Source organism: Passer domesticus, chromosome 1 (assembly GCF_036417665.1).
Source record: "Passer domesticus isolate bPasDom1 chromosome 1, bPasDom1.hap1, whole genome shotgun sequence".
Classification (NCBI taxonomy): Eukaryota; Metazoa; Chordata; class Aves; order Passeriformes; family Passeridae; genus Passer; species Passer domesticus.
This window is the reverse complement of record NC_087474.1, coordinates 78,961,897-78,986,311: the sequence shown is the minus strand read 5'-3', so window position 1 is coordinate 78,986,311 and position 24,415 is coordinate 78,961,897. Positions and strand designations below refer to the sequence as shown.

Sequence of the window (24,415 nt, the reverse complement as noted above, 5' to 3'; positions counted from 1 at the left end):
CTAGAAAATCCACAGCTGCTGCTTTTATGATTTCTAAGCTCCTATTACGATAGATACTATGACAGGGAGAGCTTTAATACAGAATTTCATCTATGGGGAAATTAGTTCCTTGGTCACTATAGTTTTCTAAGTTTTCAGGTAGAAACTCTAGGCAGACAGCTAAAGGAGGGAGCCTTTTTTGTCTGTTAAAAAAAAAAAAAAAAACTGCCAGAAAAGGCTTAGGAATTACCATTGAAGCTACTGAATTGCTTGCTCAATGTCTCAATGTTTGTATCATGTTTTGCATTCCCTCAGACAAAGTCTTTATCTATTACTGTCATCATTACCTTCCTGGATATGTATTTTCATGAATGCTTTCACTTTTTAGCCAGATAGGGAACATTTTTGTAGTTAAACTTGCAGCAACTTTTGGCCTATGTCTACTCAGCAACTTGGTGATTAACTTGCTCCACCCAAGCTGCTAATGTGTTTTTCAAAAATAGGAATAATTTTCTGCTTTGTACTGTACTTTTGGAAACACCTCCACGTAATCTTTAAAGATTGACAGGTCCTACACATTTGTGAGCAGTCTTCTCTGCTTCAAAACTAAGCTACCAGTTGTACCACCCCAGTTAAGCCATGTCTATTATGCTCATGTTGATATGACTCAATCTTGGTACAAAAGGCCAAATTAATGATTTGTAGTCTTGGTAGGCCTCTGGTTTTATCAAGAACTTTCCTTTTGTAGGTGATCTTGGGTAGTTGCTATGCTTGCAAACCACAACATTGCTGCCCAGGTCCTTATTTGTGCCTCTCACTGACAACTCTTGTTTCTAGAGCTGCTTGCCCTACCCCACGTTGCTGTGTGGGACAGCATCGTGGGCTCCCATTGCTCTTTGCTTTATAGCTGCACTCTTGAAAATACTGGAAGAACTGAAATTACCTCCTCCAGGTTCATGCGAGGTTCTCTGTCAAAGTCATTCAGACAACTTTGTTTGCTCAATCTTTTAACATGAATTAAGTCTGTTTCCAGTTCCAGGTAACGCACAGGATATTGACAGCACTGGCAAGAGGTTGGTGTTTATTTCTTGAATGAAATTACACAACCTCTACCCTTGCCATCAGTCCCTGCTAATTTAACTTTGGCACACACTGCAGAGAAGCTGCTGCTACGCAATAGAAATTTAGAAGATGTCTTGTACATAGCTCTCTTTTCCCCCTCTAACCCAAAAAACAGGTACAAAACAGGTTGCTCAACACAAGCAATTCAACCATTCCTTCCCCTTGCACTGCTACCAAGTACAGCAGAGTTGCTTGTGCTCCTCCAAGTCTGTCTCCATCCTCTAACAACAGCACAGCCCATTGCCTTCCTGCTGTCAGCCCGGGAAAGGACAGCGTGTACAGATGGGCCTGCTGCTTTGAAGGGAAAAACAGAAATCAGAGACACTCTGTCAGCTTCTTCTTTGTTGGATATAAACTTGCTTTGCTATAAACACTGGAGAAATATTGGAACATAAAGAGCTTTGAAATAGGATTTAAAAAGAAATCAGTGCTTTATCTTCTTTTTGAGAAAGGAAAAAAAATGGTGTGAAGGACAGAGGGTAAGACAGACAAAAAAAAGAAAGAAACCAAAATTAAAAAAAAGCAAAACCCCCAGAAAATTAGTCAAAAGCAACAGGAGAGGCAGGCAAAGATTGCCAATTAGCATTCACATCAAAGGAAAATTCTCATCAAAACCTTTTTCTTCTTGTAAGAAGCATCATGCATTTCCAGTATGTACTGCAGTGAAGCGAGCACATTTTACACAAAAAAGGCCCAAGAGAATAAGCCAAATAGCCTCAAAGCTTGTGGAAACCATTTTACACAGCTGACAACTAGGACAAAACCCCATAGGAGCCCTGAGTGTCAGCATCGCTGCCCTTGTTCACCAGTCAACTTCCAGCCTGCGCCAGCTCCAGGGGATCTGAAGCACAAACCCTACACATGTTTCTGTGGACTCTTTTTATCCCATGTAGAGCCCCAGGCTGCTCAGGATGAACAACAACACTGTATCCCACTGCCCCACAGAAACCCCACAAATGCTCCAGCACATTTGTTCCCAGCTGGAGTGAGCCCACCTAAAGCTGGAATGTGCAGGAAACTCGCAGCGCTCCAGGCGCTGGATGGAGGTAACTGTGCAGCATCCCTGTGGTGTGCCCTGGGTGGGTGGGTGAGTGGTCACACAGGACCCTGCGTGTTTGTGAGGTGTTTGTCACCAGCACTCCTACGTACGGGTGTGCACGTGTGCCCTCTGTGTGAGTTGGGCAATGGCAGTGTCTTTTACAGGGGCACCTCTTCTGCCTTGAAGCTGGTGAAGGGGCAGAGAAGACGAAGGGTGGACAGAAAGGTTTAGGCTCTGTCAGCAGGTCCTGTGGCTCCTGTGGAAACTTGGGCTATGCTGCGGCTAAACCAGCTTTGCTGTCAGGCAGGCACAGTGCCCTGATTGCTCCCACACTGGAAGGGGACACGTGCATCGTGGGCATGAGCTTTTTGGGCAGGTAAGAAAAACAACAACAAAAAAGAAAACATTTTGAAATAATACTGACAGGCCAAGGCAGGACACAAACATATCAGTCTACAGCAAAACAAGAGCAGGTATGAAGATTAAAACAGTAATAATTTCTTTACTGTTCAGTTGTCTATGGAGCAACTAATAGCTGTGATTAATTAATTAAAACATCATTAAAACTTTAAATGAGCTCATGCTCAGTCAGGCAAGAGCATGAGCATTTCAACTAGCAACTTAAATGGGACATTTGAAAACAGTAATCTGCTAATTTTTCCAGATCTTCTAAAATCTTGCATAAAGCAGAAGTCTTGATAGGTCACAGCCTCCCTGCTAGAGCCCATGCTCTAGCCTTCAAGGAGAAGAGGAAGAAGAAATGATAATTTGCATTCTTATGGTTTTAATATTTTCCTAACTTTCTACTGGGCAAACAGTTCACCTGGCTCTGCCAGCGCCTAAGTCACAGCTGCAACTAACAGTCCCCATTTGTCGCTGTATTTCCTGAATGAGATGGTGATATTTATAGCCACTTTCCCAGCCCCTTCCCTAGCTGACTTGCTACTGCTGAGACAGAGAAGCAGCAGAAGGCAACTACTCCAGCTGAGATTTTTGTAACAAATTACCTGTGGATGGTCATCAGACCAACAACAGAGTGAGTCAGAGGAAATTACTGTTTATAGTTGACAGAATGCATGTGACACTGAGCATGTTTGAAAGCAAAGTCCCTGCCTTGAATAGCTTGGATTTAAATGAGTTGAGGCAGCAGAGGAGGAGCGAGGGCAAGCAAAAGCAAGTCCTGCCAATTCATGTTACAGTGCCTGATAATAGGTCACCAAGCAGGAAAGAAAACTCTGGCTGCATTATCAACATCAGGGCTGTGTCATGTGTCAGTGACTTATTTCCTGGAGATGTCTCAAAACACAACCAAAGCCTATTTAAAAGGGAACCTAGCTCCTGCTACAATGCAGATAGGACATTCTATTGTGTTTCCATGACTACTGGTTGAGAAGTTCAGCTGAATGAGTCCAAAAATGTCAAGTATTTCTGCAAAAGACTTGCAGATTGTACATGTGGCAGGTACCATGCACAGGCGGCGTGGATGGATGGAAATCCAGTGTCCCTGAACTTGGGATATGACAAAGGAAAGAAGTATCCTTGAGTATTTATGCATCAAGTTGGAGCCTCTCAGGTAGGAAGGCTGCAAAAGCGAGTAAACAGAAAATGTCACAAACCATCGACCTAATAGAAAAGCTCCCATCAGAAGGGTGTGTGTGCATGTAGAAGTAGGGAGGGAGAGGAAGAATTCTAATTAGGTCACAGGGACCAAAAGATAAAAACAGGACAATCTTATCTAATACCTGCGCTGTCACTACACAAATGCCAGGACAGAGGATGAACGACCAATTAAAAAAGTTTTTACGCAGCTCATTATGACGACAGAGGATTTGTGGAATAAAATCCCTAGATTAGTTTGTTAATAAAAACCTAAAGAAAAATTGAAGGGGTAAGCACTGAAGCTACACCACAAGAGCTACAACAAAAGCTGACTGCTCAAGAATAAAAGAAACAATGTTTTGATAAGAATTAATTATCTGCTGGAATAGCAGCACAGTATGAAACAAACAGTCCACTGAGTTCTTGCAATAGTTTACGTAAGTTACAGGAATGGCTTTAAGTCAACCATGATTACTAGGGTGAATCTGGTTAAGACCAAAAACATGTATGGAAGCCAATCTTGAAACAAGCTTGTCATTCTGGAGGAAGGAAAGAGTAAACAGCAAAATGAAGATGTTCCTGCATATTTCAACATATTCAGAACTATTAAATAGCTTCCTGTCAGGATAATCCTCTGAAGAACAACAAAAAAAATGTGGAATGTTCTTATTAACACTAAATAAACACCAAAAGTAGATCAAAACACCTGACCAGAGAATATTCAGCAGCCTCTTTGCTTCAGTTGACAAAAAGAGCAAATTCTGACAGGCAGGAACATGAAAAAAGCCAATTCCAGAGTATCTCCCTCAGCTACCCTTGTTCTGCTCCACTAGTTAAAACAAAAGCATATGAGTATATTCAAAGACCAGCAGACTTGAAAAACCAAACCAAATGAAAAACTTAAGACATTTATGGAAGCCTGAAAAGATTTGTATGCTTTTGTTATGCTAGACAAGAACAAAAAGGCAACACATAAATCAAACTACTATAGAACTTGACATCAGTCAGGGAATGCAGGAAAAAATATAAGTTGATTTACTGAGCTATTTTAACCCTGTAAGTATGTACATCAAGAGAGAGACCACAAATGGTAGGAAATCCAAAACTCAATGTCACTGTGAAGAAACCATCTGTGAAGGACATAAGCACATACAGAAGTGATTTAACTGAAAAATTATTTTACACACAGGAAGGAAAATGACATTTTTTCATACTGCAGTCAGAGTAAGCAGTAACACCAGAAGGTACAAAAACAATTTGTAAGCTAACCAGCCAAAGATCAGACCTTGTTAAAAATGTACAACTAATTTGTCCAGTATTTACAGAGATTTTCATTATTCAAAGCAAATACAACCCTTCACGAATTATTTGATATAGAGTATTTTAAATTAACACTGAAAACTAAAAAGTGATTTTGCATGTTCCTTCGTTAGGCTACAGTCTGCAATGGGTAACTTGGCTAAGACGCTCAGTGATATATATATATATATATATATTAATGTCTCATAATTTTACAAAGAAGCAAACCAAAAAGTTGCCCTTGTAGCTGCAATTCTAAGCAGCAAAGTTTATTTGGAATATTTCTAAAAACAACTTTCAACATCAAATAGTAAAGGTTCTGTTACAGATGTCATCTGAGCAAGCAGCAAGATGTAAATTTAAAACATACAGTATATTTTTCTTTTGCATTAAAGATACAAGATTATACAGTTAAGCATATGGAAGCCCGTAAGACAAATCAGCTTACCACAAAAAGGAAAAAATAAACCAAAAACCAAAATGTTCCTGAGAATTTTAAGATTGCAGGATTGCAGTAAGGACTCTCATTTTTCAAAAGGTCAAGAGAGATACTTCAGACAGTGGCTTCAAACCTCTGAAGGACAGCCACGTTAGTATGTGGCTCACTTCTGAAGTGTTCACAAGAGAAAACTACAAACGAGATCTTGTTGCAATAAGGATTAAGTTTACTAACCATAGTTACTTGTACCTATGCTGGAATTCCCGCCCTCGCCCACTCCCTCTCCTGCCATCCCCCCAAAAGCTGTCAGAAAGATTTGCAGCCCACTGATTCACATTTACACATTCTGATGTAAGACAAAGGTAAAGCTGTGTAACTGAAGGATTTTGGAAGAAATGCTTCATCATGTTAGTAAAAAAAAGCTCAGCACCTTGCAGATCAAAGAATATTTAACTACTTTGTTTGGCTATTAAACACAGAAACAAAAGTCTAAGAAGACAATGATGAGTAAAAACTTGAACATAACATTGAAGAAATACTCAAATAACATAACTGATGTTGTACTACAACATTTTACTTCATTAAAGTACAGAAAATGTCACCCATCCTATGATTTATAAAGTACACAAAATATGTACATAGAAGAAACCAAACCCCATCAAAAGATGATCATATTTGTGCATATGTACATAGAACATACACACCTAAAATGTGCAAATTTCTTTTAATGCAAGTTAAACAAAACATTTGCAGGATAAGAGTTGTACAATGATAATGGAAGAGTATTCTAGATATTCTAATGGTGTTCCATATCTACAGCCAGTGCAAACTTACAAGGCACAAACTCAATGCTGATGCTGTAGTGTTTTAAGTTACATTCAGGCACATCTCCATTTGCGGTTCTGCAGAAAAAGGAGCAATGGAAGTGCTACTTCTATACTAAACTGCCAGCCTTCTCTCCCAGTTTAAGCACTAAATTGATGTAACCTATATGCTACAGTTACCAGTGGGGTTCAGGGTTAATTTATCACTGGAAAGGCTGTGGCTAAAACATCTGTTCCAATCTCCTTGCATGTGAAGCATGCTATTTCCCAAAATACCTCCCAGACATTCTCCAAAGACTACATATACCTTGCCAGCCTCAACACACGAGATCTTAGAGGACATTACTAATGCTTTTTTCTAATTTCAGTCAAAACTTCACCAGGAAGAGAGTCCAGATTTTAAAAACCAAAACAACAAATAAAACAAATCCAAACAACTTCCTAAGAAGAGCCAGGAAAACACCCTCTGAATTACTTGCATTTAACAAATTGTGTTAAATTGCATAGTGACAGTGTGTATCAGCTAGTAAAGAATTAAAAATAAAAGCTTGCTGTTTAAGGCAAAATTTTAACACAGCATAGCAGAAAAAAAAGCCAAATAACAGGTCCATCAATATTTAATCAAAGTACTGGCCTATGTAGTCTTATCCTCACAGTGTCTTCTTTCTTACTTTTAACAGCAAACCCACACTTGCAGCATGCTTGATTAGAAAATTTTGTTACATTTTCCTAAATGAAATGAGAGCAATTAATACATATGCTGATTGACTCATATTGAAAACACCTGACAAATACGTTCTCTCCCATCCCTTAAAAAGGTTTTTCACCTTACTGGGAGGTAAGGTCAAAACCTAAAACTCACTGGTATCCAGGTCTAATATACTACCTAATATGGAACTAGTAATTTAAAGCTTTCTAGTATTTATTAGACATTACCACATCACTTTGCTGTCTCACCCTAAAATTGCATTTTTGTATTATTTTTTCAATAGAAGACATTTAATAGACATCTGAGGAAAACAATACAATACAAAAGCTTACAGGTCTTTGCAAAGGTATCTTCTATTCCTTCTGCAAAGTAAGAAAGGGGTGATTTTATTGGCATTTATTTGAAGTGCCATCAATAAAGACACAGGAATACTTTAAAAAGAAAAAAAAGAAAGTTCTAACGCTTCACACATATCTTTGGTTTAGCCTTCCTGACCAAAGTCTTCTGTAAACTTCTTTAACTTCTCCAAGTCCTGTTCATTAACTGTTGGTTTTGTGCTAGCAAGCGACCTGAGCATATCACCCTGTCAGAAAAAAAAACAAACATGTTTTCAGAAACAAGTATAGTACCAGTGCTGGCAATTTTGCTACCAGGACAAATATGCATTAAAAAATCATTAAAAAGTTCCTATTAACATAAAACTTTAAGTAAGCCTGAACACTTCTGCAGAGACAGCCTTTTAATCCTCTGAATGCAGACAACAGTCAATGAGTTTTCCAGTAACAAAATCACAACCTCAGGTTTAGGTTTAAGCCACTCAGCCATTCAAGTTTTGTTAATCTATTTTTTTAAAAGAACTGAACTTTGTTTTGTCAGTTACTATTTTCAATCCATGATTAATTACAGTAGATTAAGTGGAAAATAATCAGATGTTCCCATGTACTCTTCACAGTCCAGCAATGCAGAACAACAGTTTGTGATTAATCTCTAGCAGTTTTACTGCTCCTGACTGGTAACTTCTGTCTCTTCAACTCAGTAAATTTCCTAGATGAATAGTTAGATGCTAGGAAATGGAGTTTAGAAAAAAATTCATAGGTCTATGAAGTTGAAAACAGCACTTAAAACACAATATGAATAAAAAGGGTAAAGAAAATGAAACAATTCCCAGCCAAGGGCAGCTGAAAAAAGTAGATGTCCAACACCTCATATTGCTATAAAATTACAGGAAATATCCAAAAAAATTAGTATAATGGTTTTCCACACATGACATTTGTCTCATCAGACCAGAGGCATCCTGCCTCAAAACGAATTAAAGCCTTATGTTTTAAGGCAAGAAGTGACTTTGGACATTGAAACACCTGCCTGTAGTGCATCAGAGCCCAGGTACCATTAGGAGCACACAAGGAACTTCTGTCTTTAATTCCAGGAAGGACTGATTAAAAATCCAATTAGACCATGCAGAGAGAGGTTTTAGGGCAGGCCTGCACCTGCATAAATCTTCTTCTGCTTCCTCAGTGTGCAAATACACACAGGAAATTCTTTTCTGGAATACAGTGATCCCCATGATCACATTGATTTCTTTCACTCCTTACAAGACTCTTTGCACACAGGAAACTACAGCAACACAGATTTGTTTAAATGCTTCCCACAAACTCTGTATTTAAATATAAAATTTTCTTCTGCTGCTCCTGGGGAAAAATACAGAACGAGTGTCCAGCAATTATTTTTTTTTTTTTAAACAGTGATCTAAAATTGAAAACTGTCTTACATATTTCATTCCCTAGGCCAAAGTAATTTCATATGCACAAAGAAAACAGCAGAAAGAGCTGTATCACCTATAATAAATTTAAACCTAAACTACCATTATATTAAAAATCTTCTGACATTTTGGTTTTATATTTGTATCTATTTCATGGGCAATATCTACCTATAGAACATCACTTCCCAATTTACAGTAAATGTAATTTTCCACTTCCCAGTATTAATGTCACAGTGATGAGAAGAAAGTGCATCATGGTGCAGGAACCCCAAGGTTTTGAATGAATAAAAGCCAAGTGAAAGAACAGTGCAAGAGGCAGATACTGTCTATGGATGAAAAGATGGCAGCTGCATGCCAGCAGACAAGAATAAAAAATGCTTATCAGGGATAGACAGCTGTCTTTTTCATAGCATGCCATACTGTAGTGATTTATGTTGAGAATTCAAATGTTATCTGGTATGCCCAGGATTTCTGAAAACAAACATCTCATCTGACTGTCCTGAAAAAGACTCTTTATCTTAAAGTGTTTTGAGAGTTCTGCAAAATAAGAAAGAAATGCTACAAGGAATACCTACCATGGAAACTCTAGGCTCCAGTAATTTATCACCTGGGACCTCCATCCATGTCATTTCTAAGGCACCAGGATCACCTGGAGAGCAAGGGGTGAATAAATCTACCATCGTATTTGGATTAGACACCGATGGTCCTTTTACCTGAAAATAAGAAAACAGTCAGTTTATGGGAGTTATTATTTTGAAGACAGAAACCAGAAGCTGAACAGCACCCCAAGCAAAAACCATCCCTTGATTTTATGCAGATGCCCTACCCATTGGGAACACATGTCCTGTGAAAGAGAAATTGTACAAGTGTACTGGTATTATTCACCTTGAAAACATGCAGCTGTAGCCAGATACTTAAATTCGCATCAGGTCAAATCCCAGAAGCCACATCCTCTTAAGGCTGAGGATTTTTGTGCAAAACTGACACGCCAGGAAATCTGTTTGGTGAAGACCACCCTTCCTGGTCCCTGGTCACTTTAGGATTTCATTCATCGCTAGTTAACAGCTCTCTAAAAGCTTCCCAGTGCTTTTCCCTCTGACATCCTGCCTTCCCAAGCTCCCAGCACTTTTCCCGGCACCTGAGCAGCGCTCCCTAGAAAACAGCGCCACCTAGCGGGAGAACAAACAGCTTTTTTTCCCCCGCGCCAGACAGACGGACAGACCCAAAAAAAGCTGCCCCGTGCATCTGTTCCCTTTGTGCAGAACACTGTCCGGTACCAAGGATTTTGCCTTCCCCCGCTGTTACCTGCAGCTCCACACACCCACGGAACTGGGAGCACACACAGAGGTCAGAGCACAACACACTAACTATGGACAGAGCTGGATTGGCTGCTCCAAGCTGGATTTATTTAGAGCAAGATGCTGGGGAGCAGATTGTAATATTCAAAATGCACTCTGGCAAACCTGCACTATCACAGACGGCAAGGAAAGGTTTGCAGTTAATTACTGACAACTGAGGAAAGCTCTGCTGAACTGAGACAAGTCGTCTGTTACAACACAAATAATAACGCTAAGATTTTGCTTTACACAAACACAAAATCCCATCCAATTAAAGTATTAACAATACAAGTGGAATCAACCTGGCTCATGTCAGAGCGTTCAGAGTAGTGCAGTTTTGGGGTTTTTCCTTCCTTTTTTTTTTATTTTCTTAAGCAGAAATAGTTAAGATGGAAGGAGTTCTTTCGAAGTTGCTCCACAAACTGTGATGACTGAGGTTATTTCATTGCTCCATGGCAAGTTGAAACATGCCTCAGATTGTTCCAAATTTGAACTAAACACTAAAAGCTAACAGCCCTTTAGCCAGAAATGTCACTGTCACGTAAAGTTAACAACAGATAAATACTTCAGACATCACTGCTTAAGGGAAGGAAGCATCTAGAAAATCCTTGATATATCAAAGTCACTGTTTATTTATCAACAAATACAGCTTACATCACATTGTTACTGTGAGTTGTCCCCAGAAGTTAAATTTCCTGCCCTCTCATATTCTGGACCATACTGGATTTAAGTGTGTCTTTCTCTTTGAGTCTCAAGCTGAATGAGTTCATTGGAAGAAACCACATTGAAAAAAAGGAGCCTATCTTCAAAGAGAGTGAAGCTGTTCTGTTCAGGGCCCTTAACCCTTTTATGTCAGGTTGAGTTGCTGGTAAAGAAACTGTAATTGTAACTGAGATGACAAAGAACACACATGGTACTCCACACCTTAGGAGTTTTTCCTACTACACCTGCTCTTTTAAGAAACAACAAATTAAGGCTTCCTTCTACAGCAATTAGCACCTCTGCAGAATATCCTGACCCACCTTCACCCAAAACCCATGAATTTTTGCAAAAAACAAAGTTTGCACTAAAAATATTAACAAAAAGTACCTTTAGTCTGGGTCTGCTTTAAAATATGATACACAGCAAAATAAAATTTTATTTAACTGATACACATTGTAGGTATTTTAACCTCTGTTTATACCATTGATACTATCACTCCTTTTTTTTCCATTTAAGAGTTTAATAGTTTTCAAGGAACAATAAATTTGACTGAACAAGGCCCATCTGTGCAAATTCTCCAGGGGAAAGACATTCCCAGATGTAATGGATTTAGACTGGTGGTAAAGAATGCCAATTGGTTCTTGTACAGACAAAGTTTCTGAGATTCAAATATTGTGAAGAAACATTACTTAAATCAATACATAGCCTGTACAAGTAACTGGAAGATAAGCCAAACAATATAGTTTGAATAGGCTCTTTGGTGTGTACCTATGTAAAAGTAAACTGGTTTTTACATTTCAGCAGTGTAAATGAAACACAGACCTCGCTCAGTTGTGTTGCATCTTTACTACTGTAATTGATTCAATGTTTCTACCAGAACTCTACAAGAACCTTAATTTTTCAGTTTGAAAAATATGCCAAGTAAACAGAATGTGCTTAAGTACAATCCATCTGTTCTCAAGTGGATGAGGGATACTTTTTTTTCCCAGCATGTTAAGAACCACTTAAAATAAAAAAAAAAACACTTCTGTAACATTGCCATTTAAACGGCAAACTGAATGCTTTTAACACTCTCTAGAGACATTTAAGAGTCAGAGCATGAATATTCAGAAATTAGCTCCTCCAGACTTATGGCAAGACTAGGGAGGGTATGGGGAATGGAACAGTTCTCCCCAGCCAATAAAAGGGACATTCATAAGCATGCAGTATTATCCAAAACCAAATTCAGTTTATTTGTAAGGAATTTTCAAATTAAGACTGTTCTCATAGGTGCAATAACTTGAAAAATTTTGATTCCTACTTACTTTTTTAAAGTGAGTCGCTGATTGCACTTTTCTGACAGGCTGCATCAGTGCATCACGGACAATGATGCTTATATCTGCACCAGAATAGCCATCAGTTCTCTTCCCAAGCTCCCGATAATCTGAGTCTTTTAGGTCATTTGGAGTTGACCCAAGGTGAAGTTTGAACATCGCAGCCCTGGCATGGTCTTCAGGTAAAGGAATATAAATACGCTTCTCAAACCTGGTTTAAAAAAGACAAAAACAAAGCTCCCAAGATGCCAACTCATGCAGGTGCACAATGGAAAGATCTCATGCAAATGAGCTTGCTTCTAGCAATATTAGAAACAGTTTCAGTACAACAAACCTTTAAAAAAAATCTGATGCAAATATTCAGCAACTTGTTCTCATAAATAATACTTTAGTTAGTACAACCTAATATCCAGAATATAACAACTGCTTCCTTTCCATTACAAAGTCCTTCTCTCCAGACTGACGTTTTTCCAGCACAATTTGAGTCTTAAAAGAAAAAACTGAGAGGAAGAAGTCTTTAAGTGTTAAAGTGTATTTGAACAGATTTCACACTCAAAGAAAGAAATGCCTGATAACAAGTTTATGCAACAACTTTCTACAGTCTCCAACTAAATTAAGAAAACACCATACATGGAAGTAAATTTGAAGTCATTCTCAAGAAAATATTGGTAACAGCAGTTCCTCCTTTGAAGCAGCATCTGTTCTCAGAGTGGAGATAACTCTTACCAACGAAGTAAGAGCAACTCCAAATTCTGCTGAACACAATAAACCTGATATACATGACAAAGTGGCTCAAATCCATGAAAAATTAATTTTATTACAGTCTTTGTTGTACAAATTCCTTTAAGTCTTGTGGGCAAGAACTAGGGAATTTCTCTTTCATGTTGCTGAGAATGAGAAAATGGTTTGGGTTGAGAGAAACCTTGAAGATCGTCTAATTCCAATCCCTGCCACAGGCAGGGAGACCTTCCCCTAGACCAGCTTACTCAAAACCCCATCCAACCTGGCCTTGAACACTTCCAATGATCCACAGCTTCTCTGGGCAACCCGTGCCAGTGTCTCACCACCCTCATCATAAAAAATTTCTTCCTTATGCCCAATCTAAACCTATCCTCTTTCAGTCTGAACAACTGCCCCTTGCCCTGGCATTACAAGCCTGGGAAAAAAACACTGAACATCTCTCCACCCTTCTAGTAAGTTCCCTTTATACACTGAAAAGCCACAATAAGGTCTCTCTGGATCCTTCTCTTCTCCAGGCTGAAAAGTCCCACTCTCATAACCTGCCTTCAGAAGAAAGGCATCCTGATCATTTTCAGGGCCCCCTTCTGAACACACTTGATTAGGTCTGTGTGTCTTTTACTGTGGATTCCAACCAAAGCTGGAATTTCAAGAATGACTTGAAATTCTCAGCAATACCTTAACTTTTAAATCTGGCTCATACAACTCTAGAGTCATGCAGATGAGAAGTGACATCTGGAGGTGACCTGGTCCAACCCCAAATCAAACTGAAGTATGGCCAGCTTGAATTCAGTACATAAATAAAAGCCAGTGTCAGTCATAAAAAAAAAAAGAATCAATGAGTCTTTAGCCAACAAAAATGGCCACTATCCAAGCTGCGTCCTCATCACAACATAATCCTGTTTGTCACATAACTCTATCTGTCCTCTACTTGCTCTGCAGCTCAGAGAAAGATCCAAATAATCAGGTACAGGCAGTCCTGTATCTGCAAAAGTCCTTTATCTGCAAAACCGCAGTTAAAAAATTACAAGTTAAGCCTGACCAGTAGAAAAACATGGCATTTCTCCATAAGGTTACACTTCCATGAAAAATCTCAAGCTACTCACCAGTTTGTTAACAGCCGAAAAGGAAAGCTCTACTCTCTCCTGCCCTTCTGAGTTGTGTATTTTCTAACTTGTCCCCTAAGGCCCCAGAAAACCAAAAAGCAAGCAGAAAACTGTTTCTTCAAGCATAATCATCTAACCAAGAAATCAGATAAACTACAGAACTGAACAACTTACCTCTCTCTAAAGAGGCAAGTGACTATCAGTTTAGCTAAGTCTACCTCACGGAATTGAGTTGCAGAACATTAAGCACTTCTGCAAACATGAGCTGGATGAACACCTTAAGCACTCTCTGCCTGAAGGCTCACACCAGTTGTGAATTGGACACCATGAAAAAAAATGCCATCATACCTTCTTCTGATAGCAGAATCCAAAACCCAGGGTATGTTTGTTGCTCCTAAGACCAAGATTCCTTCATTGTCAACACCAACCCCTGTATGAGGGCAGAAATAATTTCACAGTTTAGATGATAAAGAGAGATTGTTTTAAAAAGCCATCAAAATTTAATGAGGTGGAACTGCAGATATTTTTAGTATTCTAATGCAAGTTACACTTAAAAATATATGCCTTAATTTCTCTGTCTGATTTTGAAAACCAAAAAAACTTACCTTGCATCTGGACTAGAAATTCCGTTTTTATCCGTCTAGCAGCCTCACTTTCATTTTCACTTCTTGACCCACAGAGGGAATCTATCTCATCAATGAAGATGATAGAAGGTTTGTTTTCTCTGGCAAGCTGGAACAAGTTTTTCACTAATCTTAAAGAAGGAAACAGCTTCAGCTATATTAATAATTACAACAGCAGAAACACATAACTTCAGATTTTGATATAGTCATTTCCTTTAGATAAAGCAAGGGGAAAAAGCATTAACATAAAGCTACTCAAAAAAACAACATTCTTCCAGCTCCATGACTCAGAATTACACCGAATGAGAGAACCCAGCACAATGAAAAAAAATTAGAGTGCTCCAGGGATGATTTCTCAAAATAAAGCCCCTTTTCAGTTTACACTTCTACATGACAGCCTATATAAATGGACTATACAAAACCACCAATTTAGAAAGATTCAAAAGAAAAAAGCTTTCTCTAAACATTTCTAACTCAAATTAATTCTAGAGATTTTGTAAGAAATAACATGTATCTTTACTTTATACAACTTTACTTACTAAATAATTTTTGTATGACAAGGAATATTGGTTTCAAATCAAATAAACAAGACAACCTAAAACAAACTCCATATACTCTTAGCCATCTCTCATGAACACACTTTACTAGTTGAAAAAAGAAAAATAAATAGAAACACACTGGGAAATTCTTCATATTACAGCAGTAAATCTCAGGCAATAGTCTCAAATGAATTCAAGCATAAAATCTAATGCCAAGCTAGCCTTCAGTTCTGTATTAATTTTGCAACAGAAGAAAAGCAGCTTAAGGTTTCCAGCTTTCTGGAGAAAAAAAATAACTCACTTCAAACACTTTATCTAATAGCCTTTCTTCCTCATTCTATCAGCTTTAAGTAGTGTTGCTCAAACTATTAAATTAAATTATGACAAGTATGCTTATCATTATATGAAATCCTTTCCCTATAAACCCAGAGCTTTTTATTAATTCAGGAAATCTCTTTTGGAAGATTAGATGGACAAATTCCTGGACTTCTAGACTGCAGCCATGTCACTCATGGTCTTCTGGCTTCCTGGTCTTCTTCATACATCACGCAGTAACAAATGAAGAGTTAGTATGAGCTCTGTGGTGCTCCCAAAATCTTTCTGAGCACTGAAAAGAGTTTCTCAAAATGCAGCATATAATGGTATCGTTACATGGCACTGCAGCATGAAGCATAGAAACACCTATAGTTGGTTTTTAAAAAGACAAGACCATTCTCTTAAATTCTTCATGGCAACTTATCTCTATAATTATTTCCTCTCAACAATGTTTTCCCAGACCTCTGGCAACTCCAACTTACTTTTCACTTTCACCTAACCATTTTGAGACAAGGTCAGATGAAGATACTGAGAAGAAGGTCGAGTTGTTTGCTTCTGTTGCCACAGCTTTTGCTAAATAAGACTTTCCTGTTCCTGGTGGTCCAAATAGAAGAATCCCTCTCCAGGGTGTTCTCTTGCCTGCAAGAGAGAAACCAGAAATTTTCAAAACACTATTTTCTGAGTATCCTCCTGTAGGGTGCTCAGAAGTTTTCCACATTTACCCATGAAACTTCTGTCAGATCGATCAAAATCTCTTTGTTAAGAGATCTCTTGAGTCTGTGACACATTGGCATAACACACTTCACAGACCCCACTGCCAGTCCTGGCTGGCCAATCGCAAATAAATGCTGTAATCCTGACCTGTAAACAGGTGTGGAAATTTAATGGGAAGGATGACTGCTTCTTTAAGTGCCTCTTTGGCACCTTCAAGGCCAGCAACATCACTCCATTTGACATTTGGTCGCTCCATAACAATTGCACCTGTAAGAAAAGATTGTCTAAGTTAGTGACGTACGTATATTTTCAAAATTACAATAAATTCCATTTGGTGAAAAAAGAAATCTACACCCATGTCTATACTGAATAAAAACAAGGCATTTCTAAGATGATAGGAACACTGAATTCCATTAGTCAAATGGGTGTTATTTTTACAGATATCTGTCACATTTTTTAACCAAAATAAACCATGGATAACCAGAACATTTGTGAGTTAGTAGAAGTCCTGGCACTATCTCATAACTAAACCACCACTGCACTTCCCAAAAAATTCAAAATTTCTTTTTAAACAATGTAGCTGTACTAGCTCAGGGATTTTTAAGATTTTCCAGCAGATGAAGTAACTTGTTGGTATCTCCAGACATGCTGCAAACAAATGGATCATCTAATGGAAAAGAGGTTTGAGAGCTAGGGCGAAAAGCATCAGAAAGGTTATGTGGATCCTGCCTAGCTGCAGAAGTATTTTCTTAGTCAAGGCACATTCAAAGTTTTGCACCAAGTCTCATCCTCCTCAGTCAATGAGTTCAGCCAACTGAGCTTGTAATTCAGCCTTCTCTTCAGATTGGTTAGTCTGGTGTGCCAAAAATTTTGTCTCAACTACTTCTAGATGGGAAAACTTGGAACTCAGGTAGTAATAGGTTATTAGACCTATAATATTAGATCTTGTAATCCTAGCCACTACTTCTACTCTCTGAGGTCAGATTCATGTGGGAAGAAACAAAGTTTGAATAGTGAGAGGATAGGAGTTTAAGGCTCATCAATTTTCTGTTACTTTTAAAAACCAGGAAACTGTTTCTTATAACTGTGCACAGGATTAAATAACGTGCAGAGAAGCAGAAAAAGCATAGCACAGTTTCCAGTGGTGATACAACAGCTCCTGAAATTACACAGGCACAAGATCTGGTAAATGCATTTGATCTTTGTTACAATCAAAAACAGGAAAACAATGAGGTTTCTTCAGATCCATAAGCACCTTCTGGTAGGGAAGTTCTGAACAGTTCTTCATTATTAAAGGGAAATAAATATCAAAAAGCCTCCGTTTTACTGCACACCAAACTGCTGGTAGCTGCTATACATTGCTTCACTGACTGTGTTCTGTACTTGAGTGCAAAAACCCAAACTATGCTACTGAACTAGGACAGCATCATCCCTGCATATAAGAAAATGCTGCCTGTTATTATAAATGGGCAAGAATCCCTATTTCTTACTCCTGAACATGAATACCAGTCTTTTTGTGAAAACAGTCCTGCTTACACTATGTATTTGGATCATCATTTCCTTAGCCTCTAGGCAATATGCTAGTGCACTTCAGAGTAAAAAAAAAAACCTACTAAATCAGTTTAACAAATAGCTACCTGGGATTTTGCAACTTCTGTTGGAAAATGCTAGCTTGATAGGTGATACAATTTTAACAAGAAGCACAGGATGCAGGAGATGCATTTCAATATAGTGACTGTGTAAGTTCATGGCACACTAGTCCTTTTACTTCCATAAAGACTATGCTTTTGCACTTGAAGATTACATGCTAGCTGAGCCACTTACAGATATTAAGTTATTCCATAAAATTTAGATGGCAAAAATATAGGAACTTGCTTGACTGAAGTAATCCCTATTTAAAGAAAAGGATGCTTCAAAATTACCTTGAAGTTGATTCTGTAGCTTCTTTTTTTCAGGGTCCTCTGATTCCCCTTCCCCATCACTGTCATTCCTGATTAGGAAACAAAATGTTGAAATTCAATAAGGGAGACTTCTGTCTTAGCATAAAAATCAGAACGCAAAAAGCAGAAAACCCATCAGGCTGCGGAATTAAATAAACACTGAGATGCTTCCAGCCTCTAAAGGTTTACATGACTGTAGAAAAGCAGAAGTACACTTTCCTATGATTTCTTTCCAGTTCACCCTCCTCTGCCATTTCAACTTCCTCTTATGGGTCTGAGCCCTCTTAATACACTTCTGTGTGCTTTGAGACTGCTTTTAGGAAACACAGCCCTTATATCCAGCAACACAGAGGTGCTGGAATGGTTTGTTTGTAGACATTGGCACTTCTCCTCTACCTGGACATGCAACAGGACTTGGTCAATTCCATCTAGTACTGTGAAACTCTCATCAGAGCAAAGGAAACTGGAAGTTAAAGGAAAAGAGACTAGAGAGGGAACAACTGGAGTGGAGGTCATGAAAATACACGTAGCCTTCGTGGTTTTACCATTTCCTTCTAGTATAAATAAGCAGGAGATGATACAGCTCAAAAAATAAGGTTGATGAGATGAGCAGACATTGAAAAAGACTGAAAACCAGGTGAAGTTTTAAGAGACAACTGAGCAACTTCAGCTGTTCAGGACTCCTAGAAAGGGCAGTCCCACCAGAAGGTACAATCTTGAATCCTTCCTCTTTCCTACCCCCATAAAGGAAGTAGCAAATGCAAAAGAGGCTGGGCTTGTTTGGGAGGCTCTGCTTGTTCAACTCTCTCATATGCAAAGTGAGAAACAAATCCAAGAGAAGGATAGCAGTGGAGGGACCAGGCAGCAGCAACACATTGGAAGGATTCACTCCACCTTACAGAACTTTACCCTGCATAGGGCTTTTCATCTCTTATCAAGTGTCAGATCAAACTGAGTAACCCCAGTAATCACCAGTCTGAAATTATTTTGTAGTTACTAAGTATTTAAATGGAGAAAGCCTTTGAAGGCGATTAAATCCAATAATCATTGGATTCAGCTGTTAGTCTGATGCAGCTTTCATTCTTCAGTGAATTTCCTATGCAAATGTTCACATTTTAGTAAACAAGCACAGAAATGCTTGTGATTGTAATTCAAGTTATTTTTATTAGCCCACTGTAGCATTGTAATCATCTGAAGCATTTCAGAAACACAAGTGAAATTCATCTTTGAATAGTTGAAGTTTAGAATAAGCTGAGTTCAGGAAGTATTTTGCTTTACCTTCTCCAAAAACATACCCTTTTCCTTCAGCAGGACCAGACTCTTTAACTGGTTTTGGTGCAGTTTTTTCTCTCTTTTTCAGATATTCTTTCAGCTTTTCTGCTCGGTCCAAGTATTCTGTACATTTTGCTCTAATGCTTTGTTTTGCTTTATCACCCTGCGCTTCATCTGAGAGTTTGAAGAGAAACAATTCTTTGTTAACAGCAAAACACATCTGCATCAATCAAGAAACAAGACTAAAGATCTGTCTTCTTTATCTCTTATCAATATACCTCTCTCAGGGCTCACGACATAACCAAACATCTCAGCTACTTATTTTTCCACTATACCTTGGAAAGAACTGACCAGAAGGATGTCACCATGTAACAGAAATCAAATATTCACCTGAACATTGCCTTGCCTTAAAATTTGACTCTAAAGGATTAAGGACAACAGCACTGGAAGCTTTTCTGTCAGCCTTTCAAGCTGCTAGACATTGCCTCAATAACTGCTTTTCTAAAATAGCTAATCAAGAAGCTGCTTGTGCTAGGCAATTTTTATTTAGAACCATACTTGATTCTTCCATAGCCTGCTAATTTTAAAAGATAAAGAAACATTACATAAAACATCTCAAAGAACTCAGTGTGTTTCAACAGCCATGCTGTTCTCATAATCACAATTACAGTATTTCAAACCAACAATCAAAATTTAACACGTCAGATTTTTGAGCTAAATTTCCAAAAGTACATCAATATTGTTAAAAGCATAGAAAGTGATATTCTGAGAAAGTCTGTAAGATTTAAATGGTCAGGAAGTGATAAACACAGATTATCCTAATAATAATGGACTATAAAGAAAACTATTTTTTTCAAACCATGAAGATCTGTAAGTGTACTTTGGTCAGGCAAGCAACCCTAACCCACTTACATTAGGTCTGTACCCACTTTAAGAAAGCCCACTTCTTGCATACAAACACTGAATGTGGCACAAAAGGTACACAGAAGTGTGAAAAGGCATAAAGTAATGAGAATATGGAAACTGAAGAAAAATTGTTACATACAAGTCCATCTCATACATTTTCTCGGCCAAGATAAACAGCAAGACTATGACATTAGGGAGCAAAAAATGTCAGCAGAGAGGCTTCAGAAGGGCAAGCAGCATGAATTAAAGGAGCAAAAAGCGCTCTGCAGATACAGCAAAGACTTCATGTGTAACATGGTTTTCAGCACAACAGAAATACAGGGATCCCTGTACTTATTGTCATATTTCCTCGTGCAGTGGCCCGCTTGAAACACTGCTACAAAAGTCCAGAGGAGAGACAGCAAACACCTGCCTCCTGTCTTAAAAAAACCTAAAACAAAACACAAGTAAAAAATAATCTAATTTCTTACAAGAATGGAGCAAGCACACAACACAGTAAAGGTAAAAGCTGCAAAATATATGACCTTAGTCAAACTACAATTAGCAAGTATCAACTGTTGATGAGAGCAAAAATTTAAATACTGATGTCAAAATAAGAGATTACTCTTGTGCAATCTGACAACTAAACTCTACTTAATCATCCAACACATCACACTTACATTTAACAACATGGAGCAAATACTGCACGGCATGTTGGTACAAGCGGAAGGCTTCCTCATAGTTTCCTGCTTTATCTTCTTGTGCTGCCTTGCTAGCAAGGTCTATTGCTTTCTGTAACACAAACAAATAATTAATTACTGTACAAGAGCATTTTCCATGATCAGAGACCATTTAAGCTGTTACTGTTCTCTGATGGCCAGTTTTTCTGCTCCTCAACATTTACCCCCTCAAAGCTGGAGGCAATTGATTGTCATAGGTGGTGTTTTGTACAAGACACAATATTTCCATCCTTTCATGAACAGCAGAATTTACAAACTGCTGAAATCTACCAGCACACAAAAAAGTTTCTGTGTACTAAACTGGAACTACTACTACCAGTATGCAGTCTGTCTTACCAATCTCTTGCACTTTCTCATGGAAAGATTTGGAAATCCATTATAAGGCTTGGGGGCTTTTTATCACAGACACAGAAACTTTGAACTATGATACAGATATGCTGCTTAAGGCGTGGTTTAGGGGTGCACTTGACAGTGCTGGGTTAATGGTTGGACTCAATCTTTTCCAGACTAAACAATTCTATGATTCTATGACTGATGACATCAGTAAACCCTGTAAACAGCCAAGTCAATACAGGAAGTACTTGATTACAATCACTGAAACTAGCACTATCACTCTTCAAACGTTACGCTTGGAGACATCTTCAAAGACGAGTTGCTTAGCTTCTCTAGGAGGATTTAGATTCTTGATATTCTAGTGAGAAATTTTAATTATCACTCCACTGGGAGAGGAGAAAAAAACCCCCAAAACAGACAGAGAACATACCCAAATCTCAAGCATCAAAGAGTTCTGAGAAGCTATGAATGGATTTTTACTTTATTTGTTCAGCTAGTTTCAAATAGATATGACTGAGATCTAAGCCACTGCATTGCACACAGTGCCCTGTGGATTTATGGTATCACCACTATTCCGTTGCTTGCTTGTAAGTGCTTATTACTTTTTATTACACTTTCCTTCTTGGAATGCCCAGACCACTTTCAGACAATTAAAACTGTCATTTTGACCATCGGTTCATGTAAGTTGAAAACAAGCAGCCAGCCAGAGTTAACCAACACCAACTAAGAATTCTATAGTCCCTCACCTATTTTTTCCCATGTGGTTCCCTTTCCATTGGTTCCCATTGCTAGTATGCTCAGGATGATTATGTAATGTCAGGCAGCAAGGTTAAGAGTTTGAACTGCAGAAAGGAACTTCCATTAGACATTCCAGTGCAGATACTCTTGCCACTACCTACAGTCTGCTGTATTTCAGGCAGAACAAAGCTAGTAAACAATAGCCATGAAAGAAACAGCAAAATATTGCATTCTATCGCTTTATGTTGCAGTCTTGGAAGCAAAGATCATCTCAACAGATCTACTTTAAATCAAAGGTATTTAAAAACAATGAACCAATTAAACAGACTATGGCTCTGTTGTGTCAAGTGCTGGAGCACTGTAAGCATCTGTTTTTTCAGAACAGAACCAAAGTCTTTCCTTTATGGAGAGGCTGGGAGCTCAAGAGCAGTTTCCCAGGTATGAATGGACAGCTGCCTCCTTGCTGCCCATTTCATGCTGACTCCCTTACTCACCTCTGTGAACCATTCAAATACAGCAACAGAGCAAAAATTAACCCCCAAAAAGTTATTTTCATATTAAAGTTCATAAGTCCCATCAGTGACTTAAATTACCACAGGGCAGCCCAGTAACTGTATTATTGCCCAATATCCAGGGCAACCCCCTGGATCCAGTACAACAAAGACAGTGATACTCGTGACATTAATTCCAAAGAATAAATGGCAAAGATCACCTGCTAAAACAGAACTGTGAGAAAACAGAGCATGTTGCAGACCAGTTCCTCTGAAATAGGCAAAAGTCTGCATCATGGTTTTGCTATACCCTCTCTTTGTAAACAGCCAAAGACTATTACCTGGCTATTAGATTCTCAGCTCTAATACTTCATTACATCAGCTGCATCTTAGCCTGTTACTGTGAAGAACACCACTGCTATCAAACAGAAAACATTATTAGAAAGTTGTGTGAACTAGGGCACAGATGACCAGCTCTAACCATCCCTGAGGCATAAACTATGTTGTACCAGGCCATGGGCTTACAGTTTGATGAACATCACCCAAGGAAAGAACGTCAGCTTAAAGAGGTGTCATGCTTATTATAAACCCTGTAACATCTCCTCTAGCTTCGCCAATGCAGACATCACACTGCCAGTGCAGACAAGGCATACAGAAATGATCACGGTTCAAACAGCCGAAGAGCAAAAGGAGCTGTTTGGAAGGCGCTTATTTCACTCCGGGGTCTTTCTGCCGGCCAGCCGCAGCCCCGACGACACGCGCGGAGCCGAGGCTTAGCGCAAGCGGAACAGCAGAGCAGGCAGAGCTGCCTACGGCCGCCAGCAGCCTCACAACGCGAGCCGAACCACGCGTCCAGAGCGCCAGCGCTGCCCGGGCGGGCGCTAGGCCGCCGTGCCCGCGGGGACCCCTGCCCGGGACCCCTGCCCGGGACCCCTGCCCGGGACCCCCTCACGCCCGGGGCGATGAGGGCCGACCCCGCGGGTTCTGCCACCGAGTCCCCCCCACGCCCCCCTGGCTGCGCTGCCCCCGGCCCGCTGAGCAGGGGCGTTCGCGCTGCCTGTGCCCCGGGACACCCCCGGCCCGGACAGCCCCGGCCCCGCTCCTTCCTGGCGCCGCCCCCCGCCCGCCGCCGCTTGCCGGGTCCGCCCCGCGCCGGGCAGGGCAGGGCAGGGCCGGCGTCGCTGTACCTGCAGGTTGCCGGAGTTGCCCGCCATGGCGCAGCGGCGAGGGGAGGCAGCGGGAGCGGCAGGAGAGTGGCGCGGGGAGCGGGCCCGGCTGCCGGTGGCGCAGCGCCCCTGCCCCGCCGCCCGCGGAGCCCAAAGCGCGGCCTCCGCCGCCGCTTCCGCACCGAGCGCCGAGCGCCGCTTCCGCCTCCGCTTCCGGGCACGCCCCGAGCGCCCGGCCCGCCCCGCGCTGCCCCCGGGTGTTCGGGCTTGGAAGGGACTCTGGGGATCGTCCTGTCCGATCCTCCTGGCAAGCAGAGTCACCTGGAGCAGGTGGCACAGGAACGCACCTAGGTGGGGTTGGGAATCTCCACAGGAGAGTCCGCGGCCTCCCTGGGCAGCTGGTCCCAGTGCTCTGCCTCTCAACGTGAAGAAGTTCTTCCTCGTGTTGAGATGGGGCTTTTTGTGCTTTGGGTTATGGCCACTGCTCCCCTCCTGCCGCTGGGCACCACCAAAAACAGCCTGGCACCGTCCTCGTGGCTCTGCCTTGGGGACATTTGTATGCTTTAAATAAGATCCCTCTCAGTCCTCTTTTCTCCGGATTAAACAGGCCCAATCCTGTTTAATCAACCGTGACGGAGTCATGGGCAAGTGTCACTCACCCATGGGTTGGTGACAAAGATCAGGTGACGCGTGA

At 40.0% G+C, this 24,415-nt stretch overlaps 1 protein-coding gene across 2 annotated transcripts; it reads right to left on the bottom strand.

Moving 5' to 3' along the window:
* Window positions 1-5,273: 5,273 nt before the first annotated feature.
* Window positions 5,274-23,919, bottom strand: VPS4B (vacuolar protein sorting 4 homolog B). Of its 2 annotated transcripts, XM_064426756.1 has the most exons (12): window positions 22,897-23,053; window positions 20,934-21,045; window positions 20,608-20,704; window positions 19,392-19,542; window positions 18,079-18,146; window positions 16,304-16,423; window positions 15,925-16,081; window positions 14,571-14,719; window positions 14,314-14,395; window positions 12,113-12,332; window positions 9,345-9,482; window positions 5,274-7,593 (listed from the first exon to the last, which is right to left on the bottom strand). In XM_064426756.1, exons 3-12 carry the CDS (start codon window positions 20,615-20,617, stop codon window positions 7,492-7,494), a joined length of 1,197 nt encoding a protein of 398 aa, XP_064282826.1. In that variant the 5' UTR covers window positions 20,618-20,704; window positions 20,934-21,045; window positions 22,897-23,053; the 3' UTR covers window positions 5,274-7,491. The 2 variants fall into 2 exon arrangements, with proteins under 2 accessions (XP_064282826.1, XP_064282817.1); XM_064426747.1 differs by lacking the exons at window positions 20,608-20,704; window positions 22,897-23,053 and adding an exon at window positions 23,743-23,919.
* Between the last annotated feature and the right edge of the window lie 496 nt (window positions 23,920-24,415).